General features: G+C 67.0%; 3 protein-coding genes and 1 long non-coding RNA gene across 6 annotated transcripts in view; 1 reads left to right on the top strand and 3 right to left on the bottom strand.

Annotated features, from left to right (window-relative positions):
• Nucleotides 1-71: 71 nt before the first annotated feature.
• LOC308184438 (uncharacterized protein) lies at nt 72-11269 on the bottom strand. 2 transcript variants are annotated; one of them, XM_080571532.1, is made up of 11 exons: nt 11092-11268; nt 9344-9370; nt 8034-8348; nt 7683-7757; nt 7519-7596; nt 7069-7383; nt 6584-6751; nt 5860-6174; nt 2269-5553; nt 527-1936; nt 72-374 (listed from the first exon to the last, which is right to left on the bottom strand). In XM_080571532.1, the coding sequence occupies exons 1-11, from the start codon at nt 11114-11116 to the stop codon at nt 97-99; spliced, it is 6291 nt and encodes a 2096-aa protein (XP_080427658.1). In that variant the 5' UTR covers nt 11117-11268; the 3' UTR covers nt 72-96. The 2 variants fall into 2 exon arrangements, with proteins under 2 accessions (XP_080427658.1, XP_080427659.1); XM_080571533.1 differs by lacking the exon at nt 9344-9370 and having other exon boundaries at nt 11092-11269.
• Nucleotides 11270-12838: 1569 nt separating this feature from the next.
• ZNF628 (zinc finger protein 628) lies at nt 12839-18893 on the bottom strand. Its single transcript, XM_080571536.1, has 2 exons — nt 18784-18893; nt 12839-17465 (listed from the first exon to the last, which is right to left on the bottom strand). The coding sequence occupies exon 2, from the start codon at nt 17453-17455 to the stop codon at nt 13601-13603; it is 3855 nt and encodes a 1284-aa protein (XP_080427662.1). The 5' UTR covers nt 17456-17465; nt 18784-18893; the 3' UTR covers nt 12839-13600.
• Nucleotides 18894-19701: 808 nt separating this feature from the next.
• On the bottom strand, nt 19702-22081 carry LOC308184452. Of its 2 annotated transcripts, none has more exons than XR_013942653.1 (2): nt 21320-22081; nt 19702-20265 (listed from the first exon to the last, which is right to left on the bottom strand). It is a non-coding gene; the product is annotated as an uncharacterized lncRNA (long non-coding RNA). The 2 variants fall into 2 exon arrangements; XR_013942654.1 differs by lacking the exon at nt 21320-22081 and adding an exon at nt 20457-21028.
• Nucleotides 22082-22885: 804 nt separating this feature from the next.
• Nucleotides 22886-23041, top strand: part of LIG1 (DNA ligase 1) — a gene marked incomplete at its 5' end in the record, with an annotated part of 4984 nt that continues 4828 nt past the window's right edge. Inside the window, one exon of the mRNA XM_080571570.1 lies at nt 22886-22899. Coding sequence (XP_080427696.1) covers nt 22886-22899 — 14 coding nt within the window. The remainder of the gene's footprint in view (nt 22900-23041) is intronic.

Here is a 23041-nt window from a genome sequence, read left to right as displayed (position 1 = left end):
AACACTCCCTCTCCAGGACTGCAGCGGGTGAAGTCCCCATACCCCCCCAAAAAAAACAATGCCTGAGATGATTTGGGGAACTGGCCCGGCTTTATTTCACTTGCAGCCCCTACAAAGACCGCCCTGGGTGCCCACAGCCCCATAGAGCCGGGGGGGGCCCCCCAGGAGATGCTGGCTGAGGGCCGACAGCCGGCCCAGGCGGCGGGCAAGAGCCTCCAGGCGCTGAGCCCCCCGCCGCTGGGCACGGGCCAGGGCCCGCAGCTGCCCCCGCAGCCCCCGCACCTCCCACAGCAGCACCCGCAGCAGGGGGGCCATGCAGGGACCCCCCTGGCCCCCCACCGAGGGGGGTGTTGGCACTGCTGGTGGAGCTGGACCTGCGGGACGAGAAGCAGAGACACATGGTGCGTCACTGTGCCCCCTGCCAAGCCCCCCAACACCCGCCCAACACTGGGGGCCCTCCCTGTGCTCATCTCAGGCGTCCCAGACAGGGACTGCTGCCCCCCCCCCACCAAACCCATAGACCTACCTGCACATGGGGGCCCAAGCAGCATGGGGCTGTCCAGGGGGCTGTCAGGGGCAGTGCGAAGGAGCTCTGTGGGTACTGGGAGGGTTTGGGTGCCAAGGGTCTCCATAGGGTGCTGGGGGGATGCTGGGGGTCCTTGGGTGCCAAGGGTCTCCATAGGGTGCTGGGGGGATGCTGGGGGTCCCTGGGTGCCAAGGGTCTCCATAGGGTGCTGGGGGGATGCTGGGGGTCCCTGGGTGCCAAGGGTCTCCATAGGGTGCTGGGGGGGTGCTGGGGGTCCCTGGGTGCCAAGGGTCTCCATAGGGTGCTGGGGAGGGATTGGGGGTGTCAGGGTGCTGGGGGTTTTCACGGGGTGCTGAGGGGGTGCTGGTGAGCCCTGGGTGCCAAAGGTCTCCATAGGGTGCTGGGGAGGGATTGGGGGTCCCTGGGTGCCAAGGGTCTCCATAGGGTGTTGAGGGGGTGCTGTGGGTCTCAGGGTGCTGGGGGGGTTCATGGTGCGCTGAGGGGGTGCTGGTGAGCCCTTCATGCCAAAGATCTCCATAGGGTGCTGGGAGTGTGGGGGGGTCCTCTGGGTGATGAGCAACTTCATGGGGTGTTGGGGGGGTGCTGGTGATCCCTGGGTGCTGAAGGTCTCCAGAGGGTTCTGGGGGGGTGCTGGGGGGCCCTGGGTGCCGGGGGGCTCTGGGTGTTGCTGGGGGGGTGCTGGGTGGGTCTGGGTGTCAAAAATCCCCATGGGGTGCTGGCTGTGTGCTGGGGGGGTCCAGGTGCTGGGGGGCTCTGTTGGATACTGGAAGGGTGCCAAGGGGCTCTTGGAGCTGAGGGTGTCAGTGAGGTTCTGGGGGGGCGCTGGGGGGGTTGGGGTGCCAAGCAACTTCACGGAGTGCTGAGGAGATGCTGGGGGGCTCTGGGGGATGGGGAGCTCCATGGGGTGCTCCGAGGGGGCAGCAAGCGTGTAAGGGCTGGTGGAACCTGGGGGGAGCACGGTGAGTGCCGGGGGGCTGCGGGTCCCTGGTGGGGATGGGGTAAAGGAGGCTGGGGGCATCCAGGAGCTGGGGGGCTCTGCAGGGGGGTGCTGGGAGAGCACAAGCTCCTTCCAGGCAGGGGGGGTCTCCAGGGCGTGCTGGGTGTGTGCTGGGGGTCCCTGGGTGCTGGGGTTCCCCGGGGGGCTCTGGGTGGGTTCTAGGGGTCCGTGGGTGCTGGGGGTCTCCTCTGGGTACTGGATGGGTGCTGGTGGCTCCCAGGTGCTGGGGGGCTCTGTGGGGTGCTGGGAGCGAGTGGCAGAGCCCGGACCCAGTTGGACTGCAAGGGCAGGGGGGCTGGCCGGCCACAGGGTGGGGGGCAGAGATGAGGGGGGTGATGGAGATGTGGTGGGGGGCACAGAGATCCCAGTGAGGCCCAAGCCTGCGCCAGCACCTGGATGGGGAAGGGACACAGAGTCCATGAGACAACCCCCTCTCCCTCCCCTCCTGCCCCCTTTCTTTGTCATCTCCTCTTCTTCTGCCCCTCCCTCTCAAACCCTTCCACCCAACAGCAGCCCAGCCCATCCCACCCCACCCCATCCCATTCCCATCCCACCCTACCCTATGCCATGCCATGCCATGCCATGCCGTCCCATCCCATTCCATCCCATCCCACCCCCCTCCTCCTCACCCCCACACACCCATCGGTGTGCTCTTCTGTCCACCTGCCCTCCCTCCCCTTCTCTTCGCCAACAGTTCACCCATCCATATAGCTCCACATGGTACCTTCTGGGCCTGGTTCTGATGTGGGACGTGTGCTCTCCATGGTGCCTTCTAGACCTGCTTCTGCTGAAGGATGTGCGCTCCTCATTGTTCCATTGAGATCAAAATCACCTGAAGAACGTGTCCCCCACGTAGTATCGTCTCGACCTGATGCTGTTGCAGGATGTGAGCTCCTCATGGTCCCATCTGGATTTGGTTCTGCTGAAGGGCGTGTGCTCCACGTGCGAACAACTGCTGTGGGACGGGCACTCTGTAAGGTATCAGCCAAGCCCAGTTCTGCTGAAGAATGTGCACTCTGCGAGGTGCCACGTAGACCTGGTTCTTCTGGAGGACGTGTGCTCCACATGGTACCTTCTGGACCCAGCTCTTCTGGAGGATGTGTGCTCCTCATGGTAGCATCTGGACCCAGTTCAACTGTAGGATGTGTGCTCCTCATGGTACTTTCTGGACCCAGTCCAGCTGTAGGATGTGTGCTCCTCATGGTGCTTTCTGGACCCAGTTCAACTGTAGGATGTGTGCTCCTCATGGTAGCATCTGGACCCAGTCCAGCTGTAGGATGTGTGCTCCTCATGGTACTTTCTGGACCCAGTTCAACTGTAGGATGTGTGCTCCTCATGGTAGCATCTGGACCCAGTTCAACTGTAGGATGTGTGCTCCTCATGGTACTTTCTGGATCCAGTTCAACACCCAATGTTGTACCTCCTGGACCTGGTTCTGCTGTGGGATGTGTGTTCCATATGATACCAACCAGGTCCAGTTCTGCTGCAGGACTTATGCTCTGTGTGTTGCCTTCTGGATCCAGTCCTGCTGTGGGATGTGTGCTTCTCACGGTACCTCCTGGACGTGGTTCTGCTGTGGGATGTGTGTTCGTCATGGTACCTCCTGGACTTGGTTCTGCTGTGGGATATGTGTTTGTCATGGTATCTTCTGGACCTGGTCTTGCTGTTGGATGCATGCTCCACATGGCACCATCTGTATCTGCTTCTGCTGTAGGATGTGTGCTCATCATGGTATCTTCTAGACCTGGTTCTGCTGTAGGATGTGTACTCATCATGGTACTTTCTGGACCTGGTTCTACTGTGGGATTTGTGCTCCACATGGTACCTCCTGGACCTGGTTCTGCTGTGAGATGTGTGCTCATCATGGTACCTTCTGGACCTGGTTCTGCTGTGAGATGTGTGCTCATCATGGTACCTTCTGGACCTGGTCTTGCTGTGGGATGTGTGCTCCACATGGCACCATCTGTATATGGTTCTGCTGTGGGATGTGTGATTCTCACGGTATCTTCTGGGCCTGGTTCTGCTGTTGGATGTGTGCTCCACATGGTACTTTCTGCACCTGGTTCTGCTGAAGCATGTGTGTTGCCTCTAGGATCTGGTTCTGCTGAAGTACCCATCCGGGTGCTGTCCAGATCCAGTTCCAACACAGGACGTGTTCTCGTGGTACCTTCTGCACCCAGTTCTGCACCCACAGGACGTGTGCTCCTCATGGGACCTTCAGGACCTGGTCTTGCTGAAGGACGTGGATCCCATGTGGTACCACCTTGCCCTGGTTCTGCTGTGGGATGTGTGCTCCATACAGTATCATCCAGGCCCGGTTCTGCTTCAGGACGTGCGCTCCGTGTGCTGCCTTCTGGATCCAGTCCTGCTGGAGGATGTGTGATGCTGATGGGACCTTCAGGCCCCAGTTCTGCTGTGGGATGTGTGCTCCCCATGGTACCACCCAGATCCAGCGCTGCTGCAGGAGGAGTGCTCCTTATGGTCCCTTCTGGACCTGGTTCTCCCAAGTGGTGGCTCCTCCACATGGGGAGCACCGTGGTGGGGGCTGAGTCCTGCCCTGCTTTGGGCCGTGGGTGCCACCCATAGGTTTGGGTGGCACTAACAGGATCCCGTCCTATCAGCGTCTGGGTGCTCCTGGTGGTACCAACTGGATCCCAACCTGCTTTGGGCTTGATGCCTTGCATGGTCCCCACCGAAACCCAACGTGATGGGCTCATGGTGATCTGTTTGCCCCCCACCACAACCCGCTCAGCTTTGGGCTGGGTGATCTGCACAGTGCTGAGCGGATCCTGCTCTGCTTTGGGGTGGGTGACATGGAGGGTACCGACCTGATCGCGTCCTGCCTTGGACCTGTTGGTGCCAGCTGGATCCCATCCTGCTTTGGGCTTGGTGATGCCAACTGGATCCTGTCCTGCCCTGGACCTGTTGGTGCCAGATAGATCCTGTCCTGCTTTGGCCTTGGTGATGCCAACTGGATCCCGCCCTGCCTTGGACCTGTTGATGCCAGCTATATTCTGCCCTGCTTTGGCCTTGGTGATGTCAGCTGGGTCCTGTCCTGCCTTGGACCTGTTGGTGCCAGCTGGATCCTGTCCTGCTTTGGCCTTGGTGATACTAACTAGATCCTGTCCTGCCTTGGATCTGTTGGTGCCAGCTATATTCTGTCCTGCTTTGGCCTTGGTGATGCCAACTGGATCCCGTCCTGCCTTAGACCTGTTGGTGCCAGCTAGATTCTGTACTGCTTTGGGCTTGGTGATGCCAACTGGATCCTGTCGTGCCTTAGACCTGTTGGTGCCAGCTGGATCCCATCCTGCTTTGGGCTTGGTGATGCCAACCGGATCCCGTCCTGCTTTGGACCTGTTGGTGCCAGCTGGATTCTGTCCTGCTTTGGGCTTGGTGATGCCAACTGGATCCCGTCCTGCCTTAGACCTGTTGGTACCAGCTAGATCCTGTCCTGCTTTGGGTTTGGCGATGCCAACTGGATCCCGTCCTGCCTTAGACCTGTTGGCACCAGCTAGATCCTGTCCTGCTTTGGGTTTGGTGATGCCAACTGGATCCTGTCCTGCCTTAGACCTGTTGGTACCAGCTAGATCCTGTCCTGCTTTGGGTTTGGTGATGCCAACTGGATCCCGTCCTGCCTTAGACCTGTTGGTGCCAGCTGGATCCCATCCTGCTTTGGATCTGGTGGGGCCACCAGGCTCCCGTCCCACCTTGGACCTGGTGGTACCAGCTGCACCAGGTCCTGCCTTGGGCTTTGTGCTCTGGATGACACCAGCTGGATCCTGCTCTGCTTTGAGTCGGGTGATCCTGATGATACGAATGGGATCCCGCCCTGCTTTGGCTGGGGTGGTGCTAACTCGATCCCGTCCTGGGGGGCGCGGGGTGATGCTGGGGACGGCGCTGGATGGCTCCTGTCCCAAGGGGCGCCGGGTAGTGCTGGGGACGGTGCCAACTCGATCCAGTCCTGGGGGCCACCGGGAGGTCCCCGTGGGTGATGGCAGGTCCTCTGGCCCTGCAAGAGTGAAGGGGGGGGGCTCAGTCTTTGTCCCAGCCCCATCGTGTGCATGGGGGGCCCCCCCTGCCCCCTCAGTGCCCCCAGGGTGATGCTCCCTGCTTGGGGACCCTGCCCACCCCCGGGGGCACCCAGGGCCAGAGGCTGGGGCATCCCTTGGGGACAGGCACTTGAGGAAACAGGGAGGGACCCCAGCAGGAAGGGGGGTGCACAGGGCAGGCTCCGTGCCCCCCAGACCTGCTCCAGCCCTCAGCCATGACACAGAGCAGAGATCAGGGTGGCTGCCCCGTCCTGGGGCCATCCCACCTGCGCAGACGACAGCGGCATCCTCATGGTGGTTGCAGTTGTGCCTGCCCCAGGGCTCAGCCGGGCAGCGCCGCAGCGTGGGCTCCGTCCCCTCGCAGTTCACCTCGTCCAGCCAGACGGGGCCGGTGCCAGGGCCGAAGTGGGCACTGCGGGGGGCTTCACGCGCCACCCCGCAGCCCAGCTCCCGGCAGACCACGGCTGCGTCCGGCAGCCCCCAGCTGTCATCGCAGACGGTGCCCCAGCGCCCGGCGTGCAGCACCTCCACACGCCCCGCGCAGCGCCCGGGGCCCCCGGCCAGACGTAGCTGGGCTGGAGCTGAAAAACAGCTGGTGTCACACCACTGCTGGTCACCAGTGTCTGGGGACGGGGTCTCCATCCTCGTTCCTTCATTACTGCATCCCCGCTCCTTCCCCGTGCTCCTTCCCTTCTCCAGCACCAATTCCTGCCCCTCTCCATCCATGTCCGCACCAAGTGATCCCACCTCCATCCCCGCTCCATCCCCCTCAATCTCAACTTCGTCCCCGCTCCATATGTCTATCCCAGCTCCATCCCAGCTTCTTCCATGCTCTGTTCCTTTTCCTTCCCTGCTCCATCCCCCCGCCATCCCCGGCTCCTTCCCTGCTCTATCCCAGCACCTTCCACCCTCCTTCCTTTCCAATCTCCATCCCTGCCCCATCCCCACTTAATCCCACCCCCATCCCCACTCCATCCCTCCTTCTCCTACCCCTGTGCCCCATCCCAGCCACAGTCTGGCTGCTGGGGGCAGGCTGGGGAGAGCTGGGGATGTGGGGCCGGGTGGTCTCGTGTGGCACGGTAGAGGGGGGCACCCGAGCCGGGCTGGTTGGCAGCTGGTGGGGACCGGGCTCCATGGGGTCGACGGCGGTCAGCTCATCTGGGCGATGCAGGAAAGCAGTGTGAGCCCTGCAGCGCACGCGGTGCATGTGCGCCGTGCATAGATGCCGCACCTTGCCTGTCCATACACTGTGCCCTGCAGCACTGCACTGCACGGTCACCAAATTGGCAATTTAGCCGTGGCAGCCCCTTGCCCATGCGCTGCACCAGGACCCCGTGGGTGCCCACTGCACAGCCCCTGTGCGTCTCCGCAGCACCGCATGCCGGCCAGGAGCACACCGGGGCACGTGCACGCAAGCACGGGCACTATCCCCAGCGGCCTGGGCACCGCGCACGCCTGGCACACGGAGCGGGTACCTGCACAGACGACAGCCGCGTCCTCCCGGTGCTGGCAGTCCGTGATGCCCCATGGGGCAGTCGGGCACTGCAGCAAGGCCGACTCGTTCCCCTGGCACCGCACGTTGTCCAGCCAGATGGGGCCAGCGCCCTCGCCAAAAAACGCCCCGCGGGGCGCAGCCAGCGCAGCGCCGCAGCCCAGCTCCTGGCAGACCACGGCCGCGTCCTCGAGCCCCCAGCCGTCGTCGCAGACGGAGCCCCAGTGGCCGGCATGCAGCACCTCCACGCGCCCCGCGCAGGGACCCTCAGCCCCTACCAGCCGCAGCGTGGGGGTCCCTGGGGAAGAGGCCGGAGTCGGCAACAGTGCAGGGAGAACAACGCAAGTGTCACGGACCTGCAGGGTGCGTGGGGACGGGCAGGGCTGCAGGCAGCAGCTCCTGGGTGTGGGTACAACGCGCACCAACGCTGTACCTGTGCACGCCACGCTGGTGTCCTCCTTGTGCCCCGTGCAGCGTCTGGGACCCCCAGCCGGCCGCGGCACTGTGTCACCTGCAAGGCAGTCGGTGTCACTGTGGGGCACAAAGCGTCCTCCCCACGCGGCCGGGGACACGGGTGTCCCTGGGGATACCACTCACCAGGTGCTGGGGTGCTGGCAGTGGTGGTGGAGGGCGCAGGGGGTTCCATGGTGCCCAGGGAGAGGAAGGGGTGAGCTGTGGGGAAAGGCAGTGAGGGGGGCGTCCCCTTTAGCTGGGAAAGAGCCTGGCAGAAAAAGACCTGGGGACATTGGTCAACAGCCAGGGACGGGGTTGAGTCACCGTCCCTGGAGGTATCCGAAGGACACGCAGATGTCCCTGGGGACCTGGTTTGGTGCTAGACTTGGCGGTGCTAGGCTACCCGTTGGACTTGGTGACCTCAGAGGTCTTTCCCAACTTTTGCCCTTTTACCATTTCTGCCTTCCCTCCCCCGGTGCCGGGGTCGCAGCCCACCTGAACACACGGCGCTGGCGTCCTCCTCATGGGTGCAGACGTGGCTGCGCCAGCCCCGGTGTCGGCACTGGGCCAGGCGCCCCTCGCTGCCGCGGCACCGCAGCCCGTTCAGCCAGATGGGGCCGGAGCCCTCCCCAAACCAGGCGCCCGTGGGGGCGGCGAGCGCGGTGCCACAGCCCAGCTCCCGGCAGACCACGGCTGCGTCCGGCAGCCCCCAGTCGTCGTCGCAGACGGTGCCCCAGCGCCCGGTGTGCAGCACCTCCACGCGCCCCACGCACTGCCCGGGACCCCCAGCCAGGCGCACCGGGAACGGGCCTGGAGAGGAGGGCAGACATCAGGCACTGGGGCTGCCGGCACCCACTGGGAACCCCCGGGGACCTGCTGGGACCCCTGCATGCACTGGGACGTGCTGGGAGGCTCTGGGACCTGCTGGAACCCACTGAAATGTACTGGGACGTCTTGGGACCCCTATGTGCTCCGGGACGTGCTGGGACTCCCTGGGACCTACTGGGACCCACTGTGTTCTCCAGGACATGCTGGGACTCCCTGGGACCTACTGGGACCTCAGTATGCTCTGGGACCTACTGGGATGTGCTGGGACCCTTGTGTGCTCTGGGACCTGCTGGGAGGCTCTGGGACTTACTGGGACCCACTGAAACCTACTGGGACGTCTTGGGAACCCTGTGTGCTCCGAGACATGCTGGGTCTCCCTGGGACCACTGCATGCTTCAGGACTCACTGGGACCTACTGGGACCCCAGTATGCTCTGGGACCTACTGGGACGTGCTGGGATCCTTTTGTGCTCTGGGACCTGCTGAGGACCCTCTGGACCTGCTGGGACTCTTTACAAACACCAAAACCCACTGGGACCTGCTGGGATCCACTGGGACCCCTGCATGCTCTGGGAGATACTGGGACCTCCCAGACTTGCTGAGACCTACTGGGACCCACTGGGATCTACTGGCACCTGCTGGGACCCTTTCCACACACCAGGACACACGGGGACCCACTGGGACCTACTCAAACCCACTGGGACCTGCTGGGAAGTGGTATGACCCAGTGGGACCTGTGCATGCTCTGGGACCTGCTGGGACTCACTGGGACCTACTGGGACCTGCTATGACCCACTGGGACCCCTGCGTGCTCTGGGACCTGCTGGGACCGTTTCCACACAGCGCGACCCACTGGGAGTCACTGGGACGCGCTGGCAGCCCTGCACACCTGGGGACCCACCGCAGGCTCCCACAGGCTCCCAGCAACTCGGCTGCACTGGGGCAGGGACCCCCCCCAGCCCAGCCCTGTCCCAGTACCTGCGCCGCGGGGGGCCAGCAGCCCCACTGGAGCCGAGAGAGAAGGGTGAGGGGGGGGGGGGGGGGCCGCACCTGGCTGAGCCCCTCCTGGCCCCCCCATGGGGCCACGAGCAGCTCGGAGCCCGTAGGGGGCTTCCCAGTGCCCAGCACCGTTCCAGTGTCCCATTCCCAGTGCCCCACGCCCCGAGACCAGCAACCAGTGTCCCACACCCACTGTCCCACTCCCACTGCCCCATTCCCATGCTCCCATTCTCACTGCCCCATTCCCAGTGCCCAGTTCCCACTGTCCCACTCCCGGTGCCATTCCCAGTGGTCTTCCCATTGCCATTCCCAGTGCCCCATGCCTCCAGACCAGCAACCAGCACCCCATTCCCAGCGCCCCACTCCCAGTGCCCCAAGTGCCATTTCCAGTGCCCCATGACCAGTGCCATTCCCACCACCCCATTCCCAGCCCCACGACCAGTGCCCCATGACCATGCCCTTTCCCACTGCCCAGTGCCTTTCCAGTGTCCTTCCCAGTGCCCAGCAACCACAGACCAGTGTCCAGTGCCCTTCCCAGTGCCCAGTGCCACACGTGCCCAGTTCCCAGTTCCCTTCCCAGCAGCCCACGCCCACCGCAGCCCAGAACATCCAGTGCCCTGCACAGCGCCCCACAGGCTTCCCAGTACCCACCGCCCAGTGCCCAGCACAGCCTCCAGTACCCACTGCAATTCCCAGTGCCCTTCCCAGTGCCCCATTCCTCCCCCACCGCAGGGTTCTAACTGGGAGCAGTGCCTACTGCATTGCCTGGCGTCCCCCGTGGTACTGCTGCAGTGCCCCATGCAGTGCCCAGTGCCCCATGCAGCGCCCAGTGCCCTGCTATGCCCTGAGCCATCCAGGCCCTTTGCGGTGCCCCTGCAGTGCCCGGTGCGGTGCCCAGTTTCCCTGCAGTGCCCAGTGCCTTCGCAGTGCTCCTGCAGTGCCCGGCCCCCATGCGGCACCCAGGGCAGCGCCCTTCCCTTTCCAGTGCCCACTGCAGTGCCCACACCGTGCTCAGATCCCATGCGGTGCCCGTGCAGCGTCCGGCGCAGTGTCCGGCTCCCTGCAGTGCCCGCGCGCTGCTCAGCGGGGTGCCCAGCACCGCGCAGTGCCCAGCCCCGCAGCGCCTGGGCGCTCTCTGCGCAGTGCCCTTGCAGTGGCCAGCCCCGCGCTCAGCGCCCATGCAGTGCCCGCGCAGTGCTCAGCCCCTCGTTGCCCTCGCTCCTTAGCCATGCAGTGCCTGTGCCCAGGCTGTGCAGCGTGCAGAGCACTGCTCAGCTGCCCCACGCCGCACCCGCTGCGGCACCCACGCGACGCTCGCCCCCTGCAGTGCCGGGGCCCAGCCACGGCGTGCCCAGTGCAGTGTCCGTGCAGTGCCCGGCCTGCCCAACGCCAGTGCAGTGCCCAGTGCTGGATCTGTGCCGTGCCCACTGCAGTGCCCGTGCAGTGCCCGAACCCTCCGTGTCAGTGCAGTGCCCAGTGCTGGATCCTCGTCATGTGCACTGCAGTGCCCGTGCAGTGCTCGGTGCAGTGCCCGTGCAGTGCCCAGCACAAGGTCCATGCCGTGCTCGGTGCAGTGCCCGTGCAGTGTCCGTGCTCAGCCCCCCTCCCAGCCCCCAAACCCACGCCACAGCCGTGCAGTGCCCGTGCAGTGCCCATGCAGTGGCCGTGCAGTGCCCGTGCAGTGCCCGTGCAGTGCCGTGCAGTGCAGCGCGGTGCCAGGCGCTCACCCAGCAGCAGCAGGGTCGGGGCCATGGCGGGTGCCGGCGGCGGGGAGGGCGGGATGGAGGAGGAGGAGGAGGACAGGGGGGGGACGGGGCCGCGTGGCCGGGCCAAGGATGACTCAGTCCGTCCGTCCGTGCGGCTGTGTGTCCGTCCAAGGCCGCACCCGGTCCCCCCCCTTGGCCGGGATGAGAGGGGCCGGGGGGGGGGATGACACAACATAGGGACCCCCCCTGGGAGGGAACGCCCGGGCGCTGCTCCCCCTCGCAGGCCAAGGAAGGGGCAGGGGGAGTCCCAGGGGGGGCCGGGGTTAACGCTGGGGGGGGCCCCAGCACGTGCAGGCGCCCACGCGCCCACGTGGCACCGGGGCGCGGGAGGGGGGGGGATGGAGACGCACACGTGGCTGGGGGGCTTGGGGCCACGTGTGAGCACCCTGCACCCATGGGGGCCCCCCCCCCGGGCACCCGCACGCGTGGCTGCTGCATGCCTGGGGGTGTGTGCACGCAGCCACCGCGTGTTGGGGGGGGGCAGTGGGGGCAGTGGGAGCACACTGGGGGTCAGTGGGGGCACGCTGGGGGTCAGTGGGGTCACGCTGGGGGTTAGGGGGGCACACTGGGGGTCAGTGGGGTCACGCTGGGGGTCAGGGGGCACACTGGGGGTAAGGGGGGGCATGCTGGGGGTCAGTGGGGGCACACTGGGGGTCAGTGGGGTCACACTGGGGGTTAGGGGGCATGCTGGGGGTCAGTGGGGTCATGCTGGGGGTTAGGGGGCACACTGGGGGTCAGTGGGGTCATGCTGGGGGTCAGTGGGGGCATGCTGGGGGTCAGTGGGGTCATGCTGGGGGTTAGGGGGCACACTGGGGGTCAGTGGGGTCATGCTGGGGGTCAGTGGGGTCATGCTGGGGGTCAGTGGGGGCACACTGGGGGTCAGTGTGGCCATACCGGGAGGGTCACAGGGAACATACTGGGCATTACTGGAGCCATACTGGGGGAGAGTGGGGCCACACTGCGGGGGGGGCATTAGTGTGTAGGGGCCACAGCGGCTATACTGGGCATCACCGAGTCATACTGGGAGACTGGGAGACTGGGGCAGTAGTGGGTGGGATATTGGTGGCATAATGTGGGGGTCAGCAGGAATATGCTGGGGGGGGGGGGGGGGGGTGGAACAGGGGCCATACTGGGGTACAGCGGGGACTTAGTGTGACTGGGCCACAGAAAGCGGGGATACTGGGGCCACACTGGTGGGCAGTATGGCCATACTGGGCATACTGGGGCCATACCGGGGCACAGCGGGGACACAAAGGGCTATGCTAAGGGAGCTATTAGGGCCACACTGGGGGCCGGCGGGGGGTCCCCCGAGCTCGGCAGGGTTATACTGGGGAGCACTGGGAGGGGAGGATGGGGACAGAGGGGCCATACTGGGGGCACTGGTCCATACTGGGAGAGGAGCAGGCACAGAGTGCCTGTGTGCTGGGGGGCAGTGAGGCTGTCCCTGGGCTCGGGAGGGCCGTGCTGGGGCCGAACTGGGCCGTACTGGGGGCAGCGGGGCTGTACTGGGGGGCCGAGCGGCTCCCCGTGCCCCCCCCTCCCAGCGCGCCATGGTTTGAGCCGCTCCCCCCCCCCCCCGCCCAGCCCGGCCGGTGGAACCGCCAAGCCCCGCCCCCTGGCAACAGTCGCCGTGGTGACGCCCCGCCCCTAGCAACCGTCACCGGGGCGACCCGCCCCGCCAGGCCCCGCCCCTTTCCCCGCGCCGGAAGGAGGGAGGCGGCGCGTGCCGGAAGGGTCCGTTTATTGGTCGGGTCCGGGTGGAGCCGGTGCCACCGCGGCGCTGCCCCCCCGGCTCCCGCACCCCCGTGCTTACAGGGCCCCCCCCCCCGCCCGCCCCTTCGTCCTGCTGCAGCACCGCGAGGGGTGGCGAGGGGTGGCCCTTGGGTGGCCACCGGGGGGCTGTGGGTGGCCACTGGGGTCCTTGGGTGGCCACCAGGGGCCACTGGGGGGCTGTGGGTGGCCACTGGGGTCCTTGGGTGGCCACCAGGGGCCACTGGGGGGCTGTGGGTGGCCACTGGGGTCCTTGGGTGGCCACCAGGGGCCACTGGGGGGCTGTGGGTGGCCACTGGGGTCCTTGGGTGGCCACCAGGGGCCACTGGGGGGCTGTGGGTGGCCAACAGGGCCCCTTGAGTGGCCAGCAGAGGCCCTTGGGTGGCCAACAGGGGCCCTTGGGTGTCTGTGGGTGGCCAGCAGGGGCCCTTGGGTGGCCAGCAGAGGCCCTTGGGTGTCTGTGGGTGGCCAGCAGGGGCTCTCAGGTGGCCAGCAGGGCCCACTGGGTGGCTGTGGGTGGCCAGCAGGAGCCCTTGGGTGCCCACGGGGCGCCACGGGGTGGCTGCGAGGTGGCCGTGAGGTGGCCACGTGGTGGGGGCCATGTGGGGGCTGCGGTGGCCCTGGGGGTGCCGCCCCGGTGGCCACCCCGGGGGCAGCAGGGTGGCCGCGGTGGCCGTGGGGTCCGTGCCGCTTGCCCCCCTCAGAAGGTGTGCACCAGCTGCGCCCCCGGCAGCGCCTGCACCCCCTGCACCGCCGGCAGCTGGGGGGCCGTGGGGCCGGGCAGCAGCTGCACCACGGCCTGCGCCCCCCCCTCGCTGCCCGCTGCCCCCCCCCGCCGGGGCTCCCCCCTCAGGACCAGGACTTTGGGGGGTCCCGCAGGGGGACCGGCCGAGGGCTGGGCGCCCGCCCCCCGCAGCACCAAGATGCTCCGCAGCCCCTCGGCCGTCTGCAGCACCCCCAGCCCCACGGCCGGCGCCGCCCCCCCCTGCACCAGCAGCACCTCCGGCGCCGGAGGGCCCCCCGCCAGCGGCACCCCGGGGGGCTGCGGGGCGGCGTGTGCCCCCGCCGGGGGCTGCAGGTGGACCGGGGGCACCTCCACGGCCTGCAGGTGGACGGCGGGCACCTCGGTGGCCTGGAGGTGGAGGTTGGGCACCTCCACGGCTTGGAGCTGGATGTCGGGCACCTCCGCGGGCTGAAGATGGACGTTGGGCACCTCCGGGGGCTGCGGAAGGGTCTGGAGCTGGACGCTCGGGACTTGGGTGGCCTGGAGCTGGAGGTTGGGCACCTCAGTGGCCTGGAGCTGGAGGCTGGGCACCTCGGTGGTCTGGAGATGGAGGTTGGGCACCTCGGTGGCCTGGAGATGGACGCCGGGCACCTCGGTGGCCTGGAGATGGATGTTGGGCACCTCGGTGGCCTGGAGCTGGAGGTTGGGCACCTCGGTGGCCTGGAGCTGGACGCTGGCCACATCGGTGGCTTGAAGATGGACGTTGGCCACCTCGGCGGCTTGGAGGTGGATGCTGGGCACCTCGGCGGTCTCCAGATGGACGCTGGTCACGTCTGAGGTCCGCAGCTGGATGTCGGGCACCTCCGCGGCCTGGAGATGGACTCCGGGCACCTCCAAGGGCTGCGGCAGGGCTTGGAGCTGGACGTTGGTCACTTGGGTGGCCTGCAGCTGGACGTTGGTCACCTCGGCGGCCTGCAGGTGGATGTTGGTGACCTCCGAGGGCTGCGGCAGGGCTTGGAGCTGGACGTTGGCCACCTCAGCGGCCTGCAGCTCGATGTCGGTGACGCCCGCGGGCTGCGGCAGGGCCTGGAGCTGGATGTTGGTCACCTCTGGGGGTGGCGGCAGGGCCTGGAGCTGGACGTTGGCCACCTCGCCGGCTTGCAGCTGGATGTTGGTGACCCCCGGGGGTTGCGGCAGGGCCTGGAGGTGGACGTTGGCCACCTCGGCGGCCTGCAGCTCAATGCCGGTGACATCGGGGGGCTGCGGCAGGGCCTGCAGCTGGACGTCTGCCACCTCGGCGGCCTGCAGCTGGATGCTGGCGACCTCCGAGGGCTGCGGCAGGGCTTGGAGGTGGACGTTGGCCACCTCGGCGGCCTGGAGCTGGACGCTGGCCACCTCCGAGGGCTGCGACAAGGCTTGGAGGTGGACGTCGGCCACCTCGGTGGCCTGCAGGTGGATGTTGGTGACCTCTGCGGGCTGCGGCAGGGCCTGGAGCTGGACGTTGGCCACCTCAGAGGGCTGCGACAAGGCTTGGAGGTGGACGTTGGCCACCTCGGTGGCCTGGAGCTGGATGTTGGTGACCTTCGAGGGCTGCGGCAGGGCCTGGAGCTGGACGTTGGCCACCTCGGTGGCCTGGAGCTGGATGCTGGCGACGTCTGGGGGCTGCGGCAGGGCTCCCAGCCGGACGCTCGCCCCCTCTGCTGCTGCCTGGCCCTGGGGGGGACCTGCCTGGCGCGGGGGCTGCTCAGGGAGGCCCTGCAGGACGAGGACGCCGGGCCCCGGGCCCTGCGGGGTGCCGGTCACCGCCTGCAGCCGCAGCCCAGGCAGGGCCGTCCCCGTGCTGGGCACCAGCAGGAGGCTCTGCCCAGGGCCCGCGGGCTCCCCCCGGCGCGGGGTGGGCTCGGGGGGCGGCCGGGGGGCAGCGGGGAGCAGGATGAGCTTCTGGGGGGGAGGCGGAGGGCTGGGGATGAGCTGCAGGCCCTGCGCCGTCTGCACCAGCAGGAAGGTCTGGGCGTCGGGGGCCGCCACCTCCAGGCTGAGGGTGGCCTGCAGGACGGGGACGTCGCGGGGGGCGGCGCGGGGGGGCCCCTTGGGGCCCGCGGCGTGGGTGCGGAGGTGGCGCTGGAGGTAGGAGGCCATGACGAAGGCCTTGGGGCAGAGCGGGCACTGGTGGGGGCGGGCGCTGGAGTGGGTGCGCTGGTGGAGCTGGAGGTTGGAGGAGTGGGTGAAGGTCTTGCCGCAGTGGGCGCAGGCGTAGGGCCGCTCGCCCGTGTGGGTGCGCTGGTGCTGGCGCAGGTTGGAGGTCTGCGCGAAGGCCTTGCCGCACACCGGGCAGGCGTGGGGCCGCTCGCCCGTGTGCAGCTGCCGGTGCCGGCGGAGGCACGAGGTGTTCTTGAAGGCCTTGGGGCAGTCGGGGCAGGCGTAGGGCCGCTCGCCCGTGTGCAGCCGCAGGTGGTACTGGTAGTGCGAGGACCACTTGAAGGCGAGGCCGCACTCGGCGCACTTGAAGGCGCGCAGCCCCGTGTGCACCCGCTGGTGGATGGCGAGCAGCGAGGAGCGCTTGAAGGCCTTGGGGCACTCGGAGCACTTGTAGGGCCGCTCGCCCGTGTGGTCCCGCATGTGGTAACGCAGCCCCGAGGAGCCCTTGAAGGCTTTGCCGCACTCGGTGCACTGGTAGGGGCGCTCGGCCGGGGCCGGGGCTGCGGCCAGCGCCGGGGGGGGCCGCGGCGCCTCCGCCTGCGCCGGTGGCGGGCGCTGCTCGGCCGAGTGGCCGCGCTGGTGGCCCAGCAGCCCGGCCAGCTGCCCGAAGCTCTTGTGGCACAGCGAGCACTTGTAGGGCCGCTCGGCGGCGTGGCTGTGCCGGTGCCGTGCCAGCCCCGAGCCGTTCTTGAAGGTCTTGCCGCAGGTGGGGCAGCGGTGAGCGGCCGCCGCCGCCGCCGTCGCCGCGTCCGCCGGCGTCCCCGGCCGGAGGTGGCCGCGCTGGTGGCCCAGCAGCAGCTCCTGGCTGGGGAAGGCGAGCTGGCACTCGCCGCACTTCCAGAGCATCCCCACCGCCTCCACCGCCTCCAGCAGCAGCGGCGGGGGCTGCGGCGGGGGCGGCGCGGCGTGGCTCTGCAGGTGCTTCTGCAGGCAGGCGTCCGAGACGAAGGCCTTGGGGCAGGCCGGGCACTTGTGGGGCCTGGCGGCGGCGTGGGTGCGCTGGTGCAGGAGGAGGTTGGAGGAGTGGGTGAAGGTCTTGCCGCAGTGGGCGCAGGCGTAGGGCCGCTCGCCCGTGTGGGTGCGCTGGTGCTGGCGCAGGTTGGTGGACTGGGTGAAGGCCTTGCCGCAGGCGGCGCAGACGTAGGGCCGCTCGCCCGTGTGGATGTGGCGGTGCCGGCGGAGGCTGGAGGAGTTCTTGAAGGCCTTGGGGCAGGCGGTGCACTTGTAGGGCCGCTCGCCCGTGTGCTGCCGCAGGTGGTACTGGTAGTGCGAGGACCACTTGAAGGCCATGCCGCAGAGCGCGCACTTGAAGGCGCGCAGCCCCGTGTGCACGCTCTGGTGGATCTGCAGCAGCGAGGAGCGCTTGAAGGCCTTGCCGCACTCGGAGCACTTGTAGGGCCGCTCGCCCGTGTGGCTGCGCTGGTGGTAGAGCAGCGCCGAGGAGCCCTTGAAGGCCTTGGGGCACTCGGAGCACTTGTAGGGCCGCTCGCCCGTGTGGGTGCGCTGGTGGTGGATGAGCCGCGACGACCACTTGAACACCTTCCCGCACTCCAGGCACTCGTAGGGGTGCTCCCCGCCGCCCGCCGCCGCCGCCCGCCCCGCCGCCAGCTCCGGCTGCTGCGCGCCCACCATGGCGGCCGCCCTGTGGAGACAGGGCGGGGATGGGGACGCCGCACCCGGCTGGCCCAGGGGCGGTGGGGACAGACCCCGGGGACGGGGACCGGGACAGGGACAGGGAGCGGGGCTGGCTGCAGGGATGGGGATGGGGATGGGACGGGGATGGGGATGGGGATGGGGACGGGGATGGGATGGGGACGGGAATGGGGATGGGACAGGGACGGGGACGGGGATGGGACAGGGATGGGGATGGGACGGGGACAGGGATGGGACGGGGACGGGGATGGGGACGGGGGATGAGGACGGGGATGGGGACGGGGATGGGATGGGGATGGGGACGGGGATGGGGACGGGGATGGGACAGGGACGGGGACAGGACGGGGACGGGGGATGGGATGGGGACGGGGATGGGGATGGGACAGGGACGGGGATGGGATGGGGACGGGGATGGGACAGGGACGGGGACGGGGATGGGACAGGGATGGGGATGGGACGGGGACAGGGATGGGATGGGGACGGGGATGGGATGGGGACGGGGATGGGGATGGGATGGGGATGGGATGGGATGGGATGGGATGGGATGGGGATGGGGATGGGATGGGGATGGGGATGGGAACGGGGATGGGATGGGGATGGGATGGGGATGGGGACGGGGATGGGGATGGGGACGGGGATGGGATGGGGACGGGGATGGGGACGGAGATGGGACACGGATGGGGACAGGGACGGGGACGGGAAAGGGATGGGGATGGGGATGGGACGGGGACGGGGACAGGGACAGGGACGGGGACGGGGATGGGGATGGGATGGGGATGGGAGAGGGAGAGGGATAGGGACGGGGACAGGGATAGGGACGGGGACAGGGATGTGGACGGGGATGGGGATGGGGACGGGGACAGGGACAGGGATGGGGATGGGGGCAGGGACGGGGCCTGGCCTGGCCGGGGGGGGCAGCCCAAGGGCCACAGGCAGGGGGCGTGGCCGGGCCCGTGGTGGGCGTGGTTATGCAGATGAGGGGCGTGGCCGGGCCAATGGCACGGTCCCGGCGGTGGTGGGCGTGGCCATGTCCCTAGTGGGCGTGGCCTGGCAGGTGCTGGGCGTGGGCGTCCCGGCGGGGGGCGTGGCAACACGGGGGGGCGTGGTCCCGCCGGGGGGGGCGTGGCCACCGCTCAGCGCCGGCCCCGCCCCTTCGCCTCCGGGCAGGAGACCCCGGCGGCCGCGCGCCCTTTAAGGCCCCGCCCCCTCCGGCGCCCGGCGCAGGCGCCGCCGTCACCGCCGCGGCCCGGCCCGGCCCCGCCGCCCCGCCCCGCCCCGCCCCTCCCCGCGCCGCCGCCGCCGCTCACCTGGGCGGGGAGGGCCCGCGGGTCCCCGGCCCCGTCCCGCGCGGGCAGGGCCCGCTCCGGCCTCCCGGCGGCCCCGACGCCCGCCCGCCCCCGGCGGCGCGCACGGCAACGGCGGCGCCGCGCGCACGGCCCCGCCCCCGACCCCGCCGCGCGGCCCCATTGGCCGCGCCCGCCGCGCGGGGCCGCCTGGGAAATGGAGTCCGCCTCGCCGCCATCTTGGCGCCGGGAATGGGAGGGGAGGGGGGGCGGGCGGGCACGTGACCGCCCGGTGCCTGCCGTCGCGGCGGCGTGACGTCACTGCCGGGCCGGGGGGTGGTGCTCCCAGTGCTCCCAGTGCCCTCCCAGTACTCCCGCTGTCCTCCCAATGCTCCCAGTGCTCACCGTGCCCTCCCAGTGCTCCCACTGCCCTCCCAGTGCCCCCCAATGCTTCCAGCGTGCCCGGTGCTCCACCAATGCTCCCAGTGCCCTCCCAGTGCTCCCAGTCTCCTCCCAGAATCCCCAGTGCTCCCAGTACCCCCCAGTGCTCCCAGTGCCCTCCCGGTGCTCTCCCAGTGCTCCCCCAGTGCTCCTCAATGCCCCCAGAGCCCCACAGTGCTCCCAGTCCCCCCCCCCCAGTGCCCTCCCAGTGCCCCCAGTGCTCCCAGTGTTCCCCCAGTGCCCTGTCCCCAGCCCCTCTGCACCCCCCAGGACCCCCAGGGCAGCCCCAAGGGAGTCTGTGGGTGTGCACGTGTGCACGCGTGTGCATTCGGGTGTGTGCATGTGTGAACAGTTGTGTGTGCACGCGTGTGCATTTGTGTGCGTGCGCGTGTGCATGCGTGTATACGCGTATGCACGAATGTATACGTACGTGCACGTTTGTGCGTGTGCACGCACACGTGTACGTGTTAATACGCAGAAACGCTCCACAACTCACGGTAAAGCAAGTCATACAGCGGGTATGCCTTTATTTCGGCGCCGGGGGCGTTAAGGGATAACTCCTCAAAAAGTTACGCTCGCTCTAAACAATGCGTGCTCTCGTTATATGCAGTATAACTTTACATATGCATGAATTTTCATCATGCGCTTATACATATGCATAACCCACCTATGCACGACTTATATTATAATTAGTTACGAGAACTAATCCACATGTGGTCCTCCCATCCGCGCCTGCGTACCGCTCTCTGGCGGTCGTCCCTGGTGGTCTCTTAAGACGAAGTAAGGCTCCTCCTTCCTCGTATCTGAACTTTCCACCTCTCTCCCCGGCGCTCGCGCTCTTAAGTCCTTGGCCTTTGTCCAAACTCCAGGAGCGGTTTCGGCTGGTTCTTGAGGCAGGTTCTTCGTCCTGATCAGGAGCTGTCCTTTGCGAGGGGCCCCAAAACTTCTTGCTTCGGTTAATTTGCACGATAGTTAGCTGATTTTGCAAATTTTAGCTGGCACAGATGCACATTGTAAATCAACCACAAGGACAGGACTGAAGTAGGGAGTATCCACAGGACAACCCTGAAAGATAAGGGAAGAAAAATAAACTTTAGCACCAAGTAGAGACAGGGAATACTTTAAGAAAAATTTGAATAATTAGACCGTCAAAGGCGAAAGAATTTGCCTCGTATTTAGAAAAAGGGGGATTGAGAGGGCGAACTGAAATTGAGGAGGAAACAGCAGCTTGAAATATATTATAGCCTTGTGCTTACATTTTGTAACTAACCGCAAGACAGAGGATGTGGAATGTGCACAGGTGGTTACGAAAACTCGTCTGATAAAACAGGAAGATAGCACAGCCCGTGCCAAACAAGAGCCGGTTTAGATGAGCTCTGTGGCCAAGGTGAAAAGTGCATAGCGAGGAAGACGTACGGCCTTCATCCTGAAGACCCCGGCCCATAACGAGGAAGACGTACGGCCTTCATCCTGAAGACCCCGGCCCATAACGAGGAAGACGTACGGCCTTCATCCTGAAGACCCCGGCCCATAACGAGGAAGACGTACGGCCTTCATCCTGAAGACCCCGGCCCATACGAGGAAGACGTACGGCCTTCATCCTGAAGACCCCGGCCCATAACGAGGAAGACGTACGGCCTTCATCCTGAAGACCCCGGCCCATAACGAGGAAGACGTACGGCCTTCATCCTGAAGACCCCGGCCCATAACGAGGAAGACGTACGGCCTTCATCCTGAAGACCCCGGCCCATAACGAGGAAGACGTACGGCCTTCATCCTGAAGACCCCGGCCCATAACGAGGAAGACGTACGGCCTTCATCCTGAAGACCCCGGCCCATAACGAGGAAGACGTACGGCCTTCATCCTGAAGACCCCGGCCCATAACGAGGAAGACGTACGGCCTTCATCCTGAAGACCCCGGCCCATAACGAGGAAGACGTACGGCCTTCATCCTGAAGACCCCGGCCCATAACGAGGAAGACGTACGGCCTTCATCCTGAAGACCCCGGCCCATAACGAGGAAGACGTACGGCCTTCATCCTGAAGACCCCGGCCCATAACGAGGAAGACGTACGGCCTTCATCCTGAAGACCCCGGCCCATAACGAGGAAGACGTACGGCCTTCATCCTGAAGACCCCGGCCCATAACGAGGAAGACGTACGGCCTTCATCCTGAAGACCCCGGCCCACGACCACCAGAAGACGCTATGGGTGTGCAGCCGGGAGGAGTTGAAGGCGGAGACGACGGAAATGATTTCTCAGAACGCATCGTAATAATTTTCGGGGAAACGTTATGAATATGAGTAGGCATTTCCTTAATCCTGTGACCCTTTCTGTGTAAATACCGGGCAAACTACCGCGGTGGGCACGCACGATTGTGGTGGGGCGACCCCCCCGTGCTGCCCAGCGCTGGATAAACATACCTACTTTACGATCTTACAGGTTGTGGGGTCTGTTTTCCGCACGTCATGGGGCCTGGGGTTGTTTGGGGTCCCCTTAGGGCCAGGACACGGCCTCCAGCACCAGCCACACCTGGTGGCCGTGCTGGGGACGGTGACCACGGAATCATTAGGGTTGGAAAAGACCTCCAAGATCGTCTGGGCCAACCATCCCACCAATATCACCCAGTAAACCATGTCCCTGAGTTATCACATCCAGCCTTTCCTTAAACGCCTCCCCAGGGACGGTGACTCCACCACCTCCCCGGGCAGCCCGTCCCGACGCCTGGCTGCTCTTGCTGACAAGAAACGTCTCCCGGTTTCCAACCCGAGCCCCCCCCTGGGGCAACTGGAGGCCATTCCCTCCGGTCCTATCGCCAGTTATCTGCCAGAAGAGGCCGACCCCCAGCTCCCACAGCTTCCTTTCAGGCAGTTGTAGGGGGCAATAAGGTCTGCCCTCGTGCGGATGGGGGGACAGGAGAATATGGGACAGGGGGACGTGGGGACAGGGGGACGGGGGGACAGGGGACAGGGGGACAGGGGGGATGTGGGGACAGGGGACGTGGGGACAGGGGGATGTGGGGACAGGGGGATGTGGGGACGGGGATGTGGGGACAGGGGGATGTGGGGACAGGGGGACGGGGGGACGGGGGGACGTGGGGACGGGGGGACGTGGGGACAGGGGGACGGGGGACAGGGGGACGTGGGGACAGGGGGACGGGGGGACGTGGGGACGGGGGGACGGGGGGACGGGGGGACAGGGGGACGTGGGGACGGGGGGACGGGGGGACGTGGGGACGGGGGGACGTGGGGACGGGGGGACAGGGGGACGTGGGGACAGGGGACGTGGGGACAGGGGGGACGGGGGGACAGGGGGACGGGGGGACAGGGGGATGGGGGGACAGGGGGACGGGGGGGCAGGGGGACGGGGGACGGGGGGACAGGGGGACGGGGGGACAGGGGACGGGGGACAGGGGGACGGGGGACAGGGGGACGGGGGACAGGGGACGGGGGGGCAGGGGGATGGGGGGACAGGGGGACGGGGGGACAGGGGGACGTGGGGACAGGGGGACGGGGGGACAGGGGGATGGGGGGACAGGGGGACGGGGGGACGGGGGGATGGGGGGGCAGGGGGATGGGGGGACAGGGGGACGGGGGACGGGGGATGGGGGGGCAGGGGGATGGGGGGACAGGGGGACGGGGGGACGGGGGGACGGGGGACAGGGGGATGGGGGGACAAGAGAATATGGGGACAGGGGGGTGGGGGGACAAGGGGACGGGGGGACAAGGGGCCACTGGGACCTGGGAACTGGGGGACATGGGAACAAGGGGCCACGTGACCACGGCGACACGTGACCACGGCGACACTGCCCCCCCACCCCCCCCACCGGCTCCCCGCCCC

The sequence above is a fragment of the Anser brachyrhynchus genome, assembly GCF_964034855.1.
Source record: "Anser brachyrhynchus genome assembly, chromosome: 33".
Classification (NCBI taxonomy): Eukaryota; Metazoa; Chordata; class Aves; order Anseriformes; family Anatidae; genus Anser; species Anser brachyrhynchus.
Note: the sequence above shows the minus strand (reverse complement) of the source record. Positions and strands in the feature narration are given on the sequence as shown.

Excerpts from the sequence above, each read along its gene's own strand:
- LOC308184438 (XM_080571532.1), bottom strand. The coding sequence starts at position 11,116 with ATGGCCCCGACCCTGCTGCTGCTGG. Across the intron at positions 8,349-9,343 it reads GCTGGCCCCCCGCGGCGCAG|GCCCGTTCCCGGTGCGCCTG; the intron begins GTACTGGGACAG and ends CCTCCTCTCCAG. Across the intron at positions 375-526 it reads GCTTGGGCCCCCATGTGCAG|GTCCAGCTCCACCAGCAGTG; the intron begins GTAGGTCTATGG and ends CTCGTCCCGCAG.
- ZNF628 (XM_080571536.1), bottom strand. The coding sequence starts at position 17,455 with ATGGTGGGCGCGCAGCAGCCGGAGCTGGCGGCGGGGCGGGCGGCGGCG.